Source organism: Chamaea fasciata, unplaced genomic scaffold, assembly GCF_029207755.1.
Source record: "Chamaea fasciata isolate MVZ Bird 193981 ecotype frontalis unplaced genomic scaffold, bChaFas1.0.hap1 SCAF_3, whole genome shotgun sequence".
In the NCBI taxonomy this organism is placed as follows: domain Eukaryota; kingdom Metazoa; phylum Chordata; class Aves; order Passeriformes; family Sylviidae; genus Chamaea; species Chamaea fasciata.
The window spans coordinates 98918934-98939598 of record NW_027094088.1 but is presented as its reverse complement, the minus strand read 5'-3'; the positions used below and the strand labels follow the sequence as shown (position 1 = coordinate 98939598).

At 45.8% G+C, this 20665-nt stretch overlaps 2 protein-coding genes and 1 long non-coding RNA gene across 3 annotated transcripts in view; 1 reads left to right on the top strand and 2 right to left on the bottom strand.

Moving 5' to 3' along the window:
• Nucleotides 1-11381, top strand: part of ADAM17 (ADAM metallopeptidase domain 17) — a 33352-nt gene extending 21971 nt beyond the window's left edge. Inside the window, exons 10-19 of the mRNA XM_066179902.1 lie at nucleotides 166-254; nucleotides 2142-2294; nucleotides 3051-3250; nucleotides 4311-4414; nucleotides 5090-5224; nucleotides 6157-6287; nucleotides 7277-7355; nucleotides 8515-8603; nucleotides 9232-9288; nucleotides 10897-11381. Coding sequence (XP_066035999.1) covers nucleotides 166-254; nucleotides 2142-2294; nucleotides 3051-3250; nucleotides 4311-4414; nucleotides 5090-5224; nucleotides 6157-6287; nucleotides 7277-7355; nucleotides 8515-8603; nucleotides 9232-9288; nucleotides 10897-11247 — 1388 coding nt within the window. The 3' untranslated portion in view covers nucleotides 11248-11381. The remainder of the gene's footprint in view (nucleotides 1-165; nucleotides 255-2141; nucleotides 2295-3050; nucleotides 3251-4310; nucleotides 4415-5089; nucleotides 5225-6156; nucleotides 6288-7276; nucleotides 7356-8514; nucleotides 8604-9231; nucleotides 9289-10896) is intronic.
• Nucleotides 240-10874, bottom strand: LOC136287302 (uncharacterized). The gene is made up of 3 exons (XR_010720138.1): nucleotides 10158-10874; nucleotides 2032-2128; nucleotides 240-1661 (listed from the first exon to the last, which is right to left on the bottom strand). It is a non-coding gene; the product is annotated as an uncharacterized lncRNA (long non-coding RNA).
• Nucleotides 11382-14516: 3135 nt separating the features above from the next.
• Nucleotides 14517-20357, bottom strand: IAH1 (isoamyl acetate hydrolyzing esterase 1 (putative)). The gene is made up of 6 exons (XM_066179904.1): nucleotides 20143-20357; nucleotides 19001-19053; nucleotides 18402-18550; nucleotides 17382-17543; nucleotides 15541-15659; nucleotides 14517-14850 (listed from the first exon to the last, which is right to left on the bottom strand). Exons 1-6 carry the CDS (start codon nucleotides 20221-20223, stop codon nucleotides 14683-14685), a joined length of 732 nt encoding a protein of 243 aa, XP_066036001.1. The 5' UTR covers nucleotides 20224-20357; the 3' UTR covers nucleotides 14517-14682.
• Nucleotides 20358-20665: the final 308 nt, after the last annotated feature.

Below are 20665 nucleotides of genomic sequence, written 5' to 3'. Positions count from 1 at the left end.
TCCAAAAACTGGCAAGAGGCAGGGTCTCACTAGTGAGCCTGTGAGAACAATAAAGCTGTAAAGCTGTTCATTTCCCCAGACAAGTTTCCCTCTCTTCCCAAAAGTACCTTGAAACACAAGAAAAATATTTCTCAATTTTAATTTGTTTATTTCTTACTCTTTTAGCTTATTACAGTCAAATTGCAAAGAAGGATATCTATCTGAACAGTGGCTTGACCAGCACCAAGAACTATGGGAAGACCATCCTCACAAAGGTAGAAGAGTATTCTCCTCATACGTGTGTGCTGTTGATGTGTGCCATGGAATTGTGACAAGCTCTGTCAGAAATGAGCTGCTGGATTTCCATTTGAGTCAGATCTCTGGGGACAAGGATATAGCTCATAAAACAAAAATCATCTTTTTTGTTGTAGCTGGCAAGGGGAGTCAGGACTGAATGAAACTGAAAATTGAGTTCACTGTGAAACAGGAATGAGGAAACAGCTAGTGTCTCATAGGACCTGTAGTTTCCTAGATACAAACAGGTTTTTGATGTCTAAAGATGAATTTAAATGTATTTTGTTTTAACAAAAAATTCCCAAAGAACAAAACTCTAATGAAACAAACCCTCAAACAGAACAAGCATGCAAAATAGGAGGTGTAGTTTGAGCCTTTTAATGAAATTCCTCCATCTGATTTTTCTGTGTCCTAAGTAACTAGAGCAGAGATTAGTAATATAGGGCTGATTAGTGCTAATACTAAGCTTAATGTAAGCTGAAGCTTTCTGGATTTTTTTTCCATACTTTATGAGATAGTAAATACACAAAGGCCTGAATAAGAGCTTTGTCTCACTTGTGAAGACACCACAGCAGTGCCTATGTCTGCCTCTGTTAAATCTTTGAAGTTGGGCATATTTTGCTTTTGCTGGCTTCTGCCAGTTTCTCAGCTGTGCTTTTCTGCAGCGTGGTTATAATAGGAATTTATAATTGATGTGTGGGCTAAAACTTGGCACAGAAACTGTCAAGAAGATAGGGAAAAAAGACACTGAAGCTTTGTGTTAGAGGGATGTTGACAGAGAGCTCTAGCAATAGCTGTTGCCATGCTATTTGCATTTGTTCAATCTCCAGACTGGAGCTCTGCCTTTGGTTACAAAGGAAGTTGAGTTGTCTGTCTTCCCAGTGGCAGGCTTAGGGCTTGGGACGGTGGTTCACATTGGTTTCACAGGAGAAGTGCTGCATGGTATCCACTTTGGTTAAAAAAAAAAAACCAAAAAAACCCCAAAAAACCAAAACAACCTTCTTAAAACTCTTCTCCAAATGAAACACAATGAGGCACAGGAGGGATGCCCAGGCAGCTCTCCTGTCTCTGGCTCCCACATTAGCCGTGTTTAGACACGGACCGGGGCAGCTCATGGCAGCGCTTGGTCCTTCCCGTGCCCGCACAGCAGCTGCAGCAGCAGCAGTTCCTCTCCAGAACAGCCCAGTCCCCTTGTGGTTCTCTTTATTTCTGTGTGAGTTTAATTTGTGGTTGTCACCTTGTGAGCTTGACACCATCTGCTGGGGAAGGCGCCGTGGGCGGTGCGCAGCGAGCAGAGCTGGTTTGGGATCCTTAGCACAGGCAGGTGTGTCTTGCATAAATGATGTTGGAAATCCATCCCTCTTGGGCCACAATTGAAGGTGTCTTTCCTAGAAATCATGAAGTAAGGGAGTTTATTCAGCACTCCTAATATCACTGTCCATTTAGAAGAAATAATTCCAATGGCAAGATATGTTAAACGAGAGATTGACTAATCATAGTAGCTGGTGTTTGTTTGGATTGGGTTTTGTTTAAACTTTTTATGCCTTCCAGCTACATAGAAGCAAATTTTCTTATTTAAGCATCTGCACTGCCGTGAAAACAAGTTTGAATTGGTATTCTAGGACAGCATTTTGCCTTTAACAGTGATTTAATGTTCAGATCTAGTTTCTGAACTTGACTTTGGAAAGCACCACAATTTTATTTACCTTCATTTCTCCACTTCTAAAAACAGAAAAATGTTCATAGGAAATTCCTCACCATCTTGGTGTATCTCAGTATTGCTGGTGTCCTAGAAATAGCCGGGGTCTTCTGTCCTTTACTGCTCCGACTAATTTTTTCCAGCATTGTTTTCTTCCTGTTCAAAAAAGGAGGCTGACCTGGTTACAACACATGAACTTGGACATAACTTTGGAGCAGAGCATGATCCTGACAGTCTGCCAGAGTGTGCCCCCACTGAAGACCAGGGTGGGAAATATGTCATGTATCCTATTGCTGTCAGTGGGGATCATGAAAACAACAAGGTATGGTTGTTTAGTTTTGCATCAACACAAAAGTTTCTGCTATGGTCAGTGACCCTTTGCATGGCAAATCTATTTAGTTAATGATTCCTGTAGTTTGAAACCACCAGAATGTAATGGATTAGCCACAAGAAAACATTTGCCGGCAGTTGGGGGTTCTCTGCAAGATAAACTCATCTTTGGAATCTGGGTTTCACTAGAGTTCATAGCATGTCAAGGTGCATTTTAATTAGTTGTTTGTAATTAGCTGTGGCCATATGCTGCTACAAGTCCCAGCAAGAGTCAGATGCAGGACCTTCAGTACCACACAGCATTGGGGTGATCCATAGCTGCTGTTGGAGAGGGGCTGCCAGGCACCACAGCCATGGTGGAAGCTTGCCCTGGCAGTGTGGAATTGGCACTGTGCCTGTTCTACAGGTGAGAAACACAGCTTAGCAGGCCCTGCAGTCTGTTCTGACCTGTGGCTGTGCCCAGCCCCTCTTGCTGCAGCTTCACATGCTGTCCTGGGGCTGCTGAAGCCTTGGGAGAGCTGGAGTTGTCTCTGAGCCAGACTGTGTGGGGGAGTCCCTGCAGGGTGCAGCAGTGTCTAGTACTGACCTAACTGTTACTTTCCCATGTTAAGGTTTTTCCAAGGTATCAAACTGACAGTATAGAAGGATGCCAGAGCTCAAAGGCATAGGGAGCCTGTGGCTGGCTCAGATGCCACTTGTTGAGAGAAAGGTACACTTAGTGCTGCTTTTTTTCCCTGTGACTCTCTAGATGTTCTCAAGCTGCAGCAAAAAATCCATCCATAGGACCATAGAGATCAAGGCCCAGGAGTGCTTCAAAGAGCGCAACAACAAAGTGTGTGGGAACTCCAGAGTGGATGAAGGAGAGGAATGTGATCCTGGCCTCTTATACCAACTGGCTGATCCCTGCTGCTCTGCAGACTGTAAACTGAAAGATGGTGCCAAGTGCAGGTAAGGGGAAATGAGCTGCAGCTTCTCTTTACACAGGAGAGAACGTTGGGCTGGGCTGAAAACTCCTAAAGCCACCTGCAGTGTCACAGGCCTCTTTCCTGGCTTTAAGGCTGAATGTGTGAGCTCACAACAGTGAAGGATTTCATGAAAGGCTTCTGTGTGCATACATTAATTTTTATAGCATTCTGTTTTCTTGAGAGGTGTCAAGAGCCACAGGCTTGAAAATTATTATTGTGTTGTCATTGCTATTAAGCATATTTAGGCAATCAAAAAGCATTAAGAATTTCCTGTGCACACTTTCTGTGCAAATACTAGTTTTGTTTGTGTTGGAAGGTGGTTTTTTACACTGGTACATACTGGTAATTCCAGACTGCTGCAGAATGTGTTTCAGCAGACAACAGAGTGGCTGCACCAAATGACTTCTCTTCCTGTTGTTGCCTTTTGGGGTGTTCATGGCCTTGTTGCAATGCAGTGTCCAGTGTGGGTTTTTTTGTTTTGTTTTGGTTTGGTTTTGGTTTTTTTTTGTTTTTTTGTAGTTCAGCTCTACACCATGTAACATTAGAGAACTTGTGCAATTCCGGTTGTTTAGCAAGAAAATCCATCAATTTTAATGAGTGTTTTTGTACTAAGGACCTTCTTGTGTTAGGTGAGAACAATGAAATTAAAGACAATGCAGAATAGAAAGTAGAAAACCTTCAGAGTAGGAAACCTTCTGTACAAACAGAAGGGGGAGAAATGTTTGGGGAAGGAAAGGGTGAAAGATCTTATCCTGATTTTCACAGCAGGTTACAAGAGGGTGACCCAAGTGCTGTGGATCCCTCTGTTGTCTCTCAATATATTGTACTTTCTATCTGATTCGACCTTCATGAAGAGTTGAGTGTGTATGTAGAAAGGTGGCTGTGGGAAGGGCAGAGAGGACAAGGGTTGAATCAATGAGTCAGTCTTCAAGAAGCAGCTTTTTATTTCCTAAATGTCTTTTTTTCTCTGGCTTTGTCACACTTGTACTTATTTTTTTAAAAATCGGTTAATATTTATTTCTTTCATTTTGATCGTTCCACAGTGACCGGAACAGTCCTTGCTGTAAAGGCTGCCAGTTTGAAAGTGCACAAAAGAAATGCCAGGAAGCCATAAATGCCACTTGTAAAGGAGAGTCTTACTGCACTGGTAGGATGTGCTTCTGTCCCCTGTATGTCAGCTAGCCAAGTGCTCCAGGCTCAGTGTCCTGTTGAACCCACTTTCAGTCTAATGCCCTTTAGTCATCCGGTACATGTAATTTCAGAGACCAGTTAGGCATCACAATATGCTCCTATAATGAGTTTCATTGTTGTTCAAGAGTCACTTTGTGATTTATTGCCCAGAAGAACATTAAAAAAGTTGTTTTTTTTAAAAAAAAGTTTAAATTTTTTGTTTCTTTCCCTTAAAAGAAGAAAAAAGCAAAACAGAGTGTGTCACTGGAAGGGGACAAGAATGAATTTTGTTGTGGAAAGGGTGGAATTACTGCAACTCTGCTTCACTTTCCCACTTGATTACTTCCTCCTCATAGTCTTTCTTGGAGGCAGGGAGTCAAGTCAGAGTGTGCTTTGCTGAGGGGGCTCCAGGGTCTGCACCTCCTGCTTGGTTGCCAGTGCCACAATGCTTGAGCTATTGAAAGCCTCCAGAGCTTCTGCTGCCTCTCAGAGCAGCTGGCAGGCAACCTGCAGTCGAAAGCCAAGAACAAGCTCTTGGGGTTTTCCTGGGATAAGTCTGTATTTCCATTATTTTCCTTCTTTCTTCTGCACACTTAGGTGCTCTGCCCTTTGCTCTAACACAGTCCTCCACTCTGCTGACTTCCATCTGCAGGGAACAGCAGCGAGTGTCCCCCTCCAGGGAACGCTCCGGATGACACCGTGTGTGTGGACATGGGCAAGTGCAAGGACGGGGAGTGCGTCCCTTTCTGCGAGAGGGAGAAGAACCTGCGGTCGTGTGCGTGCAATGGTGGGTGACACGGACTGAACAGAAACGGGGCTGGGACTAACATTTGGATTTCATCTCTGCTCCTTGGACAGTGCTGGCTTCATTCTGGGGTGGCCTGTTGGAGGGCTGAGTTTGTGGTTCTTGGAAAAGTTAGAACTGTTGGGTTTCCTCAGCTGTTCCCTGTTTAAAAAGGGAATGTGAATGTCCTCCTGTCTTCTGGTGGTTTGGGTTGAAGACCTTAATATGAGACTTAGGGTCTGACACTCCAGCTAAAGGAGAGGACACTCTCCTACCTTCCAGCTCTACCACAGATGGACAGGAAGGTATTGTAAGAAGATACCAACTGACCTCTGGATCCAGCATGTGGCAGAGGAGTAGTGGCCTCCAGAAAGGGGTTAAAGATTTCAAAGAGATTAAAATGCCTTGAGAATACAGAATCCCCAGCTTCATTCCCGTGCTAACCTACCTGCCATATACTTCTGCCAGTGACTTCTCCTGCTCCTTTGCTGTTCATATTATCCCCTAAATGTGGGAAAGCAGCTGGGAGTAGGATGAAAACTTCACAGGGGCAATGCAAGGAACTGCTGTGAGCCCCACTGTTTGAGATGGGAGGGCGTAGCCAAGGAGACAGGTGCCTAGAGGCCTCAGAGCCCAAGAAATATTCAAATTTGTCTTTTTGGATGTGTTTGGAACCTCTTCATTGGCCTGTTGATTTGTGCAGTGTTGGAGTATCAGCTTAGAGAACTCGGTTCCTCTGTACCCCTTCATATGTTGCACGGGGCATGTGATTGAGTTTTAGGCTTGATTGTCAGAGTGACTGAAATTGGGCGTCCTGGTCCTGCTTTCCCTGTGGGGAAGCTGGTCAGGACTATGCTCAGCCAGGAGACGCGTGGGGTTGTGGGTTGCAGGTGACTCTTGTGCTTCCAAGGAATGAGTTTGCTGCTTTATTTCAGAAACAGATAATTCCTGCAAGGTGTGCTGCCGGGACGAGCAGGACAGGTGCACACCATACGTGGATGCCAACGACCAGTTCCTGTTCCTGCGCAAGGGGAAGCCTTGCACTGTGGGGTTCTGTGACACAAATGTAAGTGTGCCCAGCTCTGCTCTGCTGGGGTCTGAGTCCTCAGTTCTCTTCCCTGTGCTGGCGAAGAGAAGCCAAAGCTTGAGCAGGGGAATGGGTTTTAAGTACCTCTTCACAGGGTAAATATTAAAGGGCGTTAGAGGCTGTGGGTGTTGGAGTTCTGCAGAGACCCATGCAAGGGGAAGCTGTTACCTTCTGGAGCTGCTCATTACCCCCTCTGCTCCTCCCCACAGCTCAGCCAGCTGGCACCCTGCACAAAGGAGGGGACTGAGCACTGCCATAAGCTCAGCTGGGTTTGCAGTGCTTGCCTTTCCAGTTGTTCCCATTAGCCCAGTTAATTTTTATTCCAATAATTCAGGTCAGGGAGCAATGAAAAGCCAGCCAGCAGTATGTGAAAGGGGCAGTGAGCTGTGACATGGAGACTGGTGGGTTGCTGGCACTCAGTGGCCTTTTCCATGGTACAGCTGCATGGGCACCTGCAGACCCCAGTGGTTGGAGCTAAACTGGGTGTCAGCAGAGGTGAATTTGGGAGGGCATGCCCCAGTCCTTCTGCTGGCGCAACTGGAAGACCAAGGTTTTCCTGTGTTAAACCAGCACAGCCAAATCTGGGCGTGAGTTTGTCTGTAACCTTGGGCTCCTGAGAGCTGAAGCCTTCTTTGTGGATAATGGGAACTGAGGCTTCCAATGTTTGAATCTCTCCAGAAACAATCAGTTTTATGTCCCCTAACATGGGCCAAAGGTGGAGTGGATTTTGCACATTTCAAACAATACAACTTGATCTGATTCAGACCGCAATTGAATTGAAACTTGATAAAAATAAAGGCAGTAAAAAGGGACTGCTGCTATTGGGCATGAGTGTAATTCTGTATTCAGAATGTAAGTGAAGTCATGCTGTCCGTAGTTCTCATTTTATTACTATCATTGTACCTCGCTCTCCAAGAAAGCAGTACTTAATACTTGGGTAGCATAACATTATTTTGTTACTTCTGCAGGGCAAATGTGAGAAGCAAGTACAGGATGTGATTGAACGATTTTGGGATTTCATAGACCAACTCAGCATCAATACTTTTGGTAAGATACATAACCATATCCTTTGGGGATTTTTGAGTTCATGACATGAACCTCTAAAGCCTTGGGGAGAGTTAGCTGCCTGGATTTACTCACCCATGTGCAAGGGTAGGCTAGTAGCTGTGCTTGTGATATATCAAACTATATTTTTGCCTGAAGTTTGACACTACTGCTCTCACCTCTTAAAGCTGAAAAGATGGGGGATTGTTTTGCATTTTTTTATGCCATTTTTTTCTAGGCATCTTCCAAGCTTGTGAAAGGCATGATAGCTTCTTGTCTGATTACCAAGATTTAGGTCAAGTAGAGAAAAGGAAATAACAGTCAGTTTCTTTAGAGGTCAGCTAGATTCAGCAGGGTATAAAGTGGGCCTCTCAGTGGGATTTAAATGTCAACAGACCAGGAAGGGAACACTTCCTTTATCTGTCATTTTAGAGAACCAGAGGTCACACCTCAAGCTGTGCCTGTGCTGAGTCACTCCCTGTGACTGAGTGGGCCTCCTTGGTCCTGATCCTAACTGTGCAACCCAAGCAGGTGTCACCTCACCCCAGGTGTCACCCCCAGTGTCTCGCTCTGTGTTACTGGCACCAGACAAAACCCATGGTTAAGCTGGTGCTGTGTCATGAGCCCTAACTGTGTGTGCTCATGGCACCACTGTGCCTGCACAGTGCAATTACTGGAGCTGCAGCTTTCAATCTCAAGTTTCAGGGACAAAAAATCGTTTCTTAGGTAACTGATAAAGCTATTTAGCCTGCTTGGACAGGGGCAGGTGTTAAATTTTTGACGTTCAAATATTTTGTTTGTGGAGGCAGGTGGAGATCACATGACTGTTACATCAGAATTTGGTAATGGACTCGCAGTGTGTCTTGTACAAGTGAGAGGGGCAGCTTGGCTGGCTCAATACAGGCTGTTCCAAAACAACCCATATTCAGTATTACAGCCTCACATCATTTCAGATAACAACAGAGAAAATCCTCTTACTGGATACAGTTTCCTAAATTGTGTGATTTTATCTTTGCCTACTGCAAAGTAGGCAGCCTGTGCTTCTCTGAGCAATTCTGAGGCTTCACTTGCCCGAGCAGTGGCCTGCAGAAGGGGGGGATAGATGTGTGTGTTCATGAAACAGTATTTGGTAGGTAACTGACATCTCTGAACTGTTTCACAGGGAAGTTCCTGGCAGATAATATTGTGGGCTCTGTGCTTGTCTTCTCCTTACTGTTTTGGATTCCTCTCAGCATCCTTGTGCACTGTGTGGTGAGTAAGCTGTCTTTGAGATGACTGCTCTGTTGGATTTTGCTGTGAGAACACCCTTCATATGTGAAATGGCAGATGGCTGTGGGAGAAAATGATGGGAAGCTTTTAGCAAACCCTGGGGGGAAATCCAGCATATGTAAGGCTTACTGCTCCTTCAGTAGACAAAACTCTTGCTAAACTCTGCCAGGCCCTGGCAGACCCAGTGCTCCCATGACTATTCCCTGGAGCCTTTCCCATTCTTTCCCAGGCAGATTTTCTTCCTCTGCCTTCTGAATTCTACCCAAGTATAATTTTGGTATTTTTATCATTAAAAACAAAGTCTTCTAAAGCCCTGTGAAGAAATGACACCCACATTTTGAGAGGAGACCCAGAGTGGATAGTGATCTTAGGTGATCTTGGGTGGGTGGGTGGGTGAAGAGGGTAAGTGAGCTCATGGCCAATGGGAGTGTGGACATGTGAGCTTAGAGCAAAGGGGTGCTGTGCCCACAAGCACTCCTGGGATGAATGGGAAGGCATGGGAAGTAGGGGAAGGGAAAAGAGCCCCACAAAGTGCTATGTCCCTGCAGGGAAAAGGAGACTTTGCCATAGGGAAATTAACTTTCTTATTTTGTTGTGTGTTTTTCAATAGGACAAGAAATTGGACAAGCAGTACGAGGAGAACACAAAGTCCCTGTTTTGCCCCAGTGTAAGTTGCTGTCTAAGTCTGAATTGGCAGAATGTTGTCCCATGTGTATTGGAAAACCTCAGATGTCTGCAGAATATTTACCAAAATAGTAGGAGAGGGAGAGCTCCAGAGCCCCATGCTGCAGAGGTGTGAATCCATGTGAGGGGAAGCTGGTTCCTGAACAAGCCTTCAGTTCACTCTTACACTGCAGCGTGGCAGGGTCTGATTCTTCCTGTGAGAGCTGAGCCTTGTTGGCTGAGCCCCTCTGGTGCAGCAGAGAGGGGCAGGAAGCCCTCTGGAGCAGGAAGCCACTCTGCTCTGCAGAGCACAGCTTCACCCGTGTCCAGCATCCCCTCAGCACAGCACGCTCAGCAGCACCAGCCACAGGCTGCTTGTTCACAGCCAAGTGGAGTCACTGAAGCACGAGGCTCAAAAATCTCTGCAAACAGCAGTGTCTTTGCTCAGAATGGCTGTCTGCAAGACTTAAGATTCTAGCAGCCAGATGTGCTACAGCCTTCCAGTTGCTCAAGGGGCCCATCAGCGGCACTTCTCACCTTGCAGATGGAAGAGGGGAAGAGCGAAAAAGTGCCAAGATAAATTTTAATTACAGTCCAGCACAGGGCACCTCGTGACATAGTTTTGGGTATCCTTTCCTGTGCTTTGACAATCCAGTCCTGAAATACTCAGTTAAGGAAATGCTGTTCTGTAAGGGGAGAGGGAAAAAAGCCTTGCAGAGCTCTTCCTTGTACAACCACTGGAGGAAGCATACTGAAGTCAGAGACCACTGGGGCAGAGTTGTCTCTGTCATCGACTGTGACAGAACTGAGGGTGATCTTAGTTTGAGTGCCCCATAGCTGTGCCATGAGAAAAGTTATCTTAGTGCTTCTTACCTGCATTTAATTGAGAAAATCTCAGAGGCAGGAGAGAGAGCACAGGTATAGCCAATGGCCTCCTTGCATCAGCAACAGTTTAACGAACAGATTTTCTGTCTTTTGAATCTGCTGAGGATGGAGCAGTTGGTAGCAGGTAAACATCCTTCCCAGTATTATCATTTGCTGAGGTCCTTGGGGATTTTTTTATGCCTAGAGATCTCTGAATATTTTCCAAACCATGCTGAAATAGAAGCAGACATTAATGGACTTGAACTTAATCTGGGTTGCAGTATTTGGTTGTGATGACACTGGTCCCTGCAGTCTTTGACCCTGTGTTCAGTGCAGCTTCTTGCACATGAAACCATGAACTCTCCATGTTGGAGGATTGGAATAAGCTCTGTCTTGGACTCTTTCCCTGCACTGAGCTCTGTGTCTTATGGCTTGACCACCCTGCATTTCCAGTCCTAGGCTTTGCCAAAGCAGTTTGGGCCCCAGGAAGGGCGGGCTGAGTCATCAGCTCTTCCCAGTGAGGCTGTCACCTGTGGTGCTGTATACAGAGGAGGAAGAAGCAGAGACAGAACAGCCTTTCTGTCTTTAAGGAGTGGCATGGAGGACCCAGTAGCCTTTAAACTGCTCTAACAGCAGGGCAGCTGCTCCTCAGAAGGTGCCTCCTCCCTTTGAAAAATTCTGCAAAAACCAAACCTTGGACTAGATGCTGGTTGCTTTTTCCAGTGACGTGGCCACTTGTGTCTTGCAGAACGTGGAGATGCTCAGCAGCCTGGACTCGGCCTCGGTCCGCATCATCAAGCCATTCCCCGCGGCGCAGGCCGCCAGCCGGCACCAGCCGCTGCAGCCCCTGGCGCCTGCGCCTGCCGCACCCGCGCCGCCCAAGCAGGACCACCAGAGGATGGACACCATCCAGGAGGACCCCAGCACCGACTCCCACATGGATGAGGACGCCTTTGAGAAGGACCCTTTCCCAAACAGCAGCTCGGCCGCCAAATCTTTCGAGGACTTGACAGACCACCCTGTGATTAGGAGTGAGAAAGCTTCATCCTTCAAACTACAGCGCCAGAACCGGGTGGACAGCAAGGAAACAGAGTGTTAGTGCCCTGCTGCCTTGGAAATGTATGACTCGTGTCTGCAAAATAAGGATCTGAAACCATTTCATTTCTATAAATATAAATGTATGTATATATATTTTTGTGAGGGAGTGGGAGAATAAGGAAGTGACCTACTGCAGATGCTGGTCATGTGTATGACCTTCCTTAAACTACATTTATTAGAGCATTATATCTTTTAAAAAGGAAAATCCAAACTAGAACTGGCTTGTTTTTGAAGCTTTTTAGATTTGTTTTTCTATTTCCTCGACCTTTAACATTTCCTTCAACCTGTGGTGCAAAACCAAGTATCCTGATGGATATTGGATTGTGTATATCAGCCTTTTTTTATAATTTAATATTTTGTAGTCTGACAGCACTGATAGACAAAATTAAGGGGCTTTTAAAACCAAAATGAACACTGCAGTATGTCCCATAATAGAGTAGATAATTTAGCAGTTTAAGGTACATGTAACCAAAAGCCTAAGCAAATGCCTTGGGAACAGAAAGAGAGTAATGAAACAGATAAAAATACAGTCTTGCAGCATTCAGTGAAATGCATAATCAGAATAAAGAAACTTAAGATGCCCAACTTCTGTATAAATAGAAGGATGACAGAGGCTGTTAAACCATATATGGTGCAGGAGAAATGCTCCTCTAGCATGAAACTCTTCTGCCTCAGTGGTGAGGCTATCTGGTCTTGGTGGCTTTTGTTGGGAGCTTCCCACTCTGCACTAAGGTTTGCATGTCACAGGTCTGGTTGGAGAAAGAACTGTAAAGGAAGAAGTAATTTATGCAGATGGTATTTTAAACTGCTGTTTACAGCAGTTTTGGCACAGAAACGTTTCTCCAAATGTTATTTTAAAATAGGCAACACTACTGTTGAAATTTTCACATTACTGAGCTCAGTTTTTTGTGGTCTGTGAGGCCTTTGGAAGCTCCTACTGCATGAATGATGGGAAAAGAATCACTCCATTGCAGGGGAGGCATTTGTTTAAAAACAATTGTGAATTCAGTGAAGAAATAAACTTTTGTCAAAACTTGCAGGGTAAGTATAAGGAGGAGATTTTGTGAATACAGATTCTCACACAGGTGGTGTTAAAAGCTGATAATTGGATGGTGTCTCCTGTATACCTGGAGATCTGTCAGGTGAGCTGGGACTGGCACACAAGCATTGTTTCAGCTTGGTAGCAAATGGACTGACAGAGTGGAGTCACAGAGCAACTGTGTCTGTCCTGGCAGTAGAGCAGCACCTTCATTCTGCAGCTGTTTTCTCCCACAATAATCTGTTGATAAAACTGACAGAACATGGCCAAGGGCAAAACCATTTAACCGTTACAAGCCTGGACTCGCCACAGGGAAGTGGGGCTGCTGTGAGCCCATGCTTTTAAACGTGAGGGAAAGGAACTGAACCTGTGCTGCAAAGTTGTGTGTGTTCCCTCTCCTCCACACCCAAGGATACTTGTTACACTAGTACTTGAATGTGTGCCTTATGGTATTCCTATCTGACTAGCTATTAGGTTTTATATGCTGGTTTTGAACTTTGTTTGGGGTTGTTTGTTTTTTGTTCGGGTTTTCTTTTTTTGATTCAGTGCAAAGTACGTGTGTGAGGAGTTAATTTAATTCCCAACAAAATAAAAACTTTTTATATTAAAAAAAAAAAAAACAACAGTTAAACAAGAGCTGTTTCTATGCAGTCCTTTTCTAATGGTTGTCAAAGCTTGGGTTGAAAGTCTGGCATGCAGCCAGGCAGGAGCCAGGATTTCTGCAGCTCAGACCTGGCCTATGGATGGTGCAGACCTGCACTGTTGGGGGCTGCCTGCTTCCTGCCTGGGCTGGAGGTGGTCTTGCCCTGTGTCCTGCAGATTATCAGTTCAGATGGTGACATTAATGCCAAAGGGATGGGGGTGTGCTCAAATGCCTGTTCAGGTACCAAATCTGTGAGTACATGGTCTCAGCACAAAGGTCTTTACATACCAGGTGAAAACCACGCAGTGGCAGGTGCTTGGGAGCATGAAAATGGAGATTTGGTGCAGGCCTTGGAAATCACTGAATCCATCCCCCAGCCTGAGCTGTGTTCCAGAAAATGAAAGCAGTACTTGCAAGGTTGGTTTGTAACACCTAAGGCAGGAAGAGCCACAGCTTCCCACTGGGAACCCCTTTTGCTGTTCAGCCAGTCTTTACTGTAAGTATTTATTACAGAAAGGATACTCTAGTTAAATACGCATAAATATTTATACATCGAACTCGCTTCTGCTCTGGCTCCAGGCACATGAAAAATAACTACTTAGGCTCCAGTTTATAACACTCACAGTAGATGACAGGTCTTGACCAGCTTGTCTTAATTATTTAATGAAGCAAAGGCAGTCTAATGGCACTAACAGTGCAGGACAGCATGAGAGCCTCTCATTAGTCTCTCACCCCCTACATAATAAGGACACCTGTTCCATGTCAACAGAGCTCTTAATACAGCCCAGAATTATGGAGGGTTTGTATTTGCACTGCTATGCTATTTGATTTTTATGCACAGTTAGTTGTATCCTCATTTTTGCTGCCATCTGGCTTGCTAGACAATCACTTCCCAAACCATTTTTTTCAATACTTGTTGAATTTCATCTAGGTTGCAGGCAATGGTTTTCTAGGTTTGTAAAGGCAATTTTGTAGTTTGTGTTCTCAGCCAAAACCTGCATAGTCTGCAGCACTTATATGAGTTGTAAAATTATTTTAATAATTCACTGGAAAGGTCGTCTTAACTTGATGGCAAATGACATACGGTGCAGCTTTGTCAGCAGAGATGCAGACCTTCTCTAGTAGTTGCTCCAAGCTTGTGTATCACTAGTTTTATACTGCCCAAAAACATGCACTGGTCTGAAACCTGTGCCTATACAGAAGAGATGGGTATAAAGAAGCTGCTGCTGGTGCCAGACTAAGTTAAATTTTAAAAGCCCTGCTCTAAACTACTCTCCATCACTACCAAAGTGGAAGTAAAACTTAGGGAACTGCTGTTCCTGCTGTATTACATACAAATAAATTAATTTGGACTGACACTAATGGCTCTTGACAAACTCCACACTACTGCCTCTTACGAGCTCTTCTGCGTTTAAGGCAAGTGGATGGTATTAATCATAGTGCAGCTCCCAGAGCTCAGCAAAGCCAGGAACTGCTCAGGGCAACCTCTATCTCTTGGCCACAGAGCACTCCTCCAAGGAAAGCAACTCATCCCCACAGCTCTCCTGGCGACAGCAGCATGAAGAAAAACCACCCCAGGACACACCCCAAGTGGTCTCACCTTTATTCTCCCACAGACCAAGAGAAGGGGACAGAGGGGAGCATTGCTGGGCTCCCCAGTGCCGCATTCCCTGAGGACACAGTTTGCAGCCCGTTGCTGGATAATGGGCTGGCTCTGCCTGGTGTGGCTGCCCCCGCTCCTCCCTGCAGGGATGTCACAGAAGACTGGCCTCAGGGTTTGTGTGGTCCACATCACGCCAGTAAGGAAGCAGGGAAGGCAGAGCAGACAGTTTGTTTTCCAGGCGTGACCAAAGCTGAGCTGCTAGAAAGCTGTTGCCTTTTGCTGACAAATGAAGACCATCTGACAAATAGGAAGAGAAATCCTACAAGGGAGGTTTAAACCATGTATTAGTGCATTTGCTAGCTTCAAAGAGACCATCTTTACTGATTCTTCAAAGCCAGCTGGTAAACTGGTTTTGTTTTTCACTGTTTATGTTAAAATATTAAGAAAATGTTCTGACGGCCAAAATCACTGCTATTCATCAGTAAAAGACCATGGGATTAGGTGACACAATCAAAAATCAAGAGTGTACTGCAGTGGGGAGGGCAGGGGAGAGAGAAGGTTCAGGGTCCAAACTACAGTTACCCGCTCACGGGAAAAGTCTGCAGTCTCCCATGGATGAGTTTGGGTATTTGATCAGAAGCATCAACACCCTTGTGCAGCCAGATCTGACCTTGAAATTAGCCCAACACTGCACAGTGGATTGGACAAGAAACCTCCAGAGGCCCCTGCCAACCTAAACTATTCCCTGACTCAAGTCCAAGGAAAAGGCTATTTAGATAAAATGTACTCAAGGGATATTTGCTAACCAAGTACCATGGCCAGGCTGTATAAAGCTTTATTTCTCATTGCCAACTATGAAGCACTCTGGATTGTTTTTTTCCTTCCCCAAAGTGTAATTTGGATGTATTTTGTATCATTTCAGTGATAATGCAGCACCACCAGTTCCTTTGTGCTAAATGATGCATTTCACAACTCGTGACCATTTCAAATATTTCTGATTCCATCCTACCTGATTCTTCTGCATCAGGGTCCAGAGGTCGAGCACGTCGGTGCCGCACTCCCCGGCCACGCGCACGCAGGCCTGGGCGTACTGCCCGGTGGTGGCATTGCAGCGGTTCAGTTTGTCACCTGCCAGCAGCAACAGGGACAGCATCAGCACCGAGCGCCACTTCAGCCCTCGGGGCACACACCAGGTGTGTGACACAAGCACACATCACCAACCACTAACTAAACCCAAAGCACAGCAGTGGAAGTGGCTGGAAGCTACAGCCTGTGTGGTCTTTTTCAGGGCACCCTTCGGATCCGTCACTTGAAAATATCTCTTCTGAAGGAAGGCATCAGGTTGAGAGAGAAGCAACAGCAACAAGCAGGCCTCAGGCAAGCTTCAAGTGAAAGCAGTGCTTAGATTTAGAACTCTTCTTACACCTGCTAAGGCAGGTAAAACAGAGTTAAGCAAATGAAAATCTATTTACAAGTTGCCTTCTGCTTTTTGTCCAATTCCACATGCAACTGCTCCTTGCAGTAGCCCTCCTGCTGCTTTTCACACCTGGATGAATGCTCCTTCAAACATCACCATCCTCCTGCTTCCCATCTCTCCTTTGCTCTGATATCTATCTGACAAAACTAGAAACAAGCAGAAAATTTCTCCTTGATACTGGAGGGCGGATGGTCCGATATTGGTGCTTACTCTACCCACAATAGTTCATTTGTGGTCCATGGTCTGAGATCACGCTGTCTTTTGTTCCATCCTAGACAGTACTCTCTTTTAGACAGATACTGGCAGATTCAATGCTGTAAATTCAGGTTTCCTCCACCCCTACCCCACAAAAAGGACAGTTTTAAGAGGAAAGTGGATTAACATTACAAGTGCTCCTTGACAGCTGGGAGCCAGATAAGCAGCATTTGAGGTGTGCTCACATGACATCACATCAAAGTCTCCTAATGCAAAATCATACAATAATGTTGTCTAATTTAATCCAGTTTAAACTTAAGGTCATCTTTAAAGTTTTACTACTCTGATTGAAAACATGACTCAGGATAAGCAACACCATCTAAATCATAGAAAACTGTGCGACGGAGGTACCAGCTCTGTATTTACCTAATTTATCTATTTACCTAATTTACCTATTTGATCTGACTCAAAATTTTTTTATAAATGTGCAAGAACTGGACAAGGTGTCCCAACAGAAAAGAGAACATGCTCTCAGGAGATATAAACTGTCACTGCTGGAGTCAGTGGGATTATGGCAATTTCCACCAGCTCAGTAACACAAAGTAAGTGGTGCTATTATGTCTCTAATTTTAGAGCCAGCTTAAACAACATAATGGGAAATGATTTAACTACCTTTTTCTTCTCTTTCAGGCACTTTTATTAGCATCTTCAGAATATGATATTCTCTGGTATTGTTTTTTTTAACTTTAAAATAAACCTGGCTGGGATATTACTGCTTATCCAAACAGATGTGAAATCTGCTGTACCTAGTAGAAAATTTTCTAAGGCCCGCAATGCCAGCATTTCTTCCATTATTTTTATTATTCTGAAAGCTGCTGGGACACGATGGAATCTGCCTGTTGACAAACCCCATGTTCTTAGAGGGCAGCCATTCTGTCAGTTCTGTGCATTAACAGATCAATCAACACTTTGGAAAGGATGTCTGTAATTACTCAGTAGTTACTCCATGAGCTTATCCAGAAGTTGTTCAGTAAAACAGCAGCCCTTTTCCAACAAGTCAGAGAACATGACTGCAACACGGCACACACGCAAAGGAAATCATCTGACAACCTGGGATCTGTCACCTACACTCCACTGGTAAAATGCAGAAATTCCACCCATCCTCATCATTCCTTTACCTTTGGCAAGACATTCTTTTTCCCAAGCTGATTCCTGAAGAGGTGGTGGTGTTATCAAAATAATCCTGTCTGCAGTAATGTCTACTGACTTCAGGTACTGCACCATGCCCTTCAGGTTGGCGGCGTACTCCTCCAGAGGAACGTGCTGCTTAGGGTTCAGCTCTGCCAGGGGTGGAGCACAGGCGTCAGTGGGGCTGAGCTCCCTGCAGGTTTCTTACACAGCATAAGGGGACCTGTACACACCATGGCCATGGACATGAATTTTCAGTGTGCAGTTCCCCTCAACCAAGGATTCAGGAGGTGTGGTAGAAAAATTCTGTCCCTCAATACCCAAAGCAGACAAATCAAGAGTTTCAAGACAGCATTTCCAACAGGCAAATAAGGCACAAGGAAAAAAAAAACAAAAACAAACAAAAAACCAAACAAGAGCTGGGCTTTTTTAAGATGCTTTCTTTACAACTTTATATCTTTGTATCAGAACATACAAACACCTCAAACCTTGCCTGAATCACAACCTGAGATTTCCAATATTCTTGGATGCAGAGAAAATTTTGGAAAGTCCCACAGACATGCAGTCAGTCCTTCATGCACTGATGTTACCATTTTGATTAGACTCTGCATCCTACTCTGCTCATCTGAAAGAGAATCCAAATGTTACCTTCCCTCCTTTCCTCGGCCCATCTGGTGAGAACTCATCAGTCTTCTTCAAAGACAGAAAAAACAAGCTGGATGCCCAACTCCAGTTTTAGTCAACTGCTACACAACTAACTCTTGACCATCCTGAAATTTATTTCTCTAGTATTAAAACTTGGTGATTGGGAGAGAAATGGAAGGCATTGCATAGCTCTAATACAAATGATGTGAGTGAAAACAAACCTCTGCGTAAATGAAAAGAGAGTAATCAGCTCCTGGAGAAGTAGCAGGAAAAAACCTGTGAAGTGTTCTGCCTATTCTACTAAACTGTAAAATCATTTTAAGAGAACAGGGCACAGGAAAAAAAGAGACAGCAAGCTACCCTACCTTTCAAAGCACTGTCATTAGCTCCAAAAAAAATGGTAACTGCAACAATACTGTCAGCACCAGTATTTTCAGTGATCAGTCTTGGAAGAATCAGTTTAGCCCATCTGGTGTTGTACCCCGATATCCCGCGGTTCACAACATCACATTTTCTGAAACAGAGACACATATCAAAAAGAACATCTCACCTATGTCCACCAAAACAAAACTTGGGAAGCTTTGAACCATTCGGTCAGGCCATCTGCCTCTATCCCTCTCAGGAAAAATGAAATGTCACATGAGTTTTCAATGGGATCACGTTTCAAAAGTGCACACACAGGCTGCATATGTAGAGTTTACCTGCTACTTTCACCATGGAACCAGAACAATCCTGACAATCACTAACACATATTTTTAATTTCCACTTAAGCTTTGAGTGGAAACACCCAAAGAGTATTTCCACCAGCTCTGGGCATGCTGCCCAGAAGGCAGTTCCACTTCACTAAATAAATAAATGTCAATAAATAAACATGTATTAAATATTAACCACTGCTGGTTTTCATTTAGAAAAGCTGCATGAGTTTCTGCAAGCTAGAAATTACTCGTGAAATGTAAGCTCTTACCTGACCAGTCTCTCAGCAAGGTACGCCCCCCAGCCGTTCTCCTGGAAGGAGTACTGAAAACAAGGAAAACAGTCAGATCCTCACTGGAAGAACTTGTTTCCCAGAGCTCAGCCCCACCACTGGCACCTTCCCACCTCAAAAGCTTTTGTGCGTGGCCTCTGGCACTGCTGCTGCAGCGTTTCCTCCCTCCTGCCCTGTCTCTGAGGTCCAAGAGTCCTTGTTTTACCCAGGCACACGACTGGCATCTGAGACAACACAGGGCTGGTACCTCTGGAGGGATGGACCCTGTGGTCCCTGCAAAATCCAAACTGATGGCCGTCAGACTGTAGTTTCATTTTGGCCAGTGAAGGCTTGCTATGTCTGTTCGTAGTATTTTTCTACTTTATTTCTAAGATCCTCTCATTCTGGTGAGCACCTCTCAAAAATCCTCTCTCTTCATGCTGCTTCGGAGTGTGATTTGATACCTACCTTTTCCAGATGTGGAAACCCTAATTCCTTCTCCTTATTCCCACTGCTGCACCATCCTCTCTGCTACACTTCTGCACAGTGAGTCGGCTTAGACACCCGTCTCGCAGTAAATATAAACTTGGTCTCTGGTTAGCTACTTTTTCATCAGAGCAGCTCCATGACCCACTACACAACTGATGCAATGGAGGGCAGGGGCCCAAAATCAACGCTAAAAAGCTGGTGCTGCCTCAGAGATGTTCACCAGGCCGCGGACCAGCCACGCCAATGGAGAGCCAGTCCCCGGGCTGGGCGAGCTGGGCACAGGGAGCCGGGATGCACCAGGAGCCGTGAGGGCAGAGTGCGGAGCGCCTGCGGACCGCACGGGCGGCACCCCGGGCCCCCGGAGGGAAAATGCCCCTGACACGGGAGCATCCCAAGCTCCACCTTCACCTCCGCGCCTCTAACACAGCCAGCCACCCCAAGAATTTGTGAAACGCTCCAAATCCCACAGAGCCCATCAGGCACAGCCCCACGGCGGCGCCGGCCGCCGGCCCGTCCCTTTCCCGCCGCTCGGCACCGCAGCCCAGACCAACGCCGGGGTGCTGCTGGGCCGCCGGCCCCGGTGCGAGGAGCCGGGCTGGCCGGGGAGCTCCACCCGGGAATTGCGGGGGCAGGCGCGGGCGGGCGGGCACTACCTCAGTGATGGAGTCTCCGAAGAGAACGACGCGAGGCCAGCGCAGGAGCCGCCCGCGGGCTCCCGCCTCCGCCAGCGCCATGGCCGCGGCCGGACATCCGCCGGGAGCGGCGGCGGGAGGAGGCGGCGGCCTCGGCGCTTCCTCTGCAGCGGGAGCGGGGCGGAGCGGTGGAGGCGCCGGTTACGCACCGGGTTCGGTTCTGCTCCAGCCCCACTCCATCTTTCAGCCCCTCTGGAAAAGGATCAGTGGCGCAGGTGCGCGGGGAGGAGCCACCCCCTCACACACCCCTCGTGCTGGCTGGAAGCACTTTGAAAAGAACGCGCGTAATTTTATGGTTTTTATCTCTTTCAAAGAGAGACTTCCTTCTTAGGAAAATGCAATTACCTCAGTTAAAAGACTTTTTACTGTTCACCTTGCTACCGACATAATTTGGGGAGGAAAGTGTCGCTAATTTTGCCAATACTGCTCATACACTAATTCTGCTAATACTGCTACTCCTGTGAGGATCATCAGGTGCCATTTT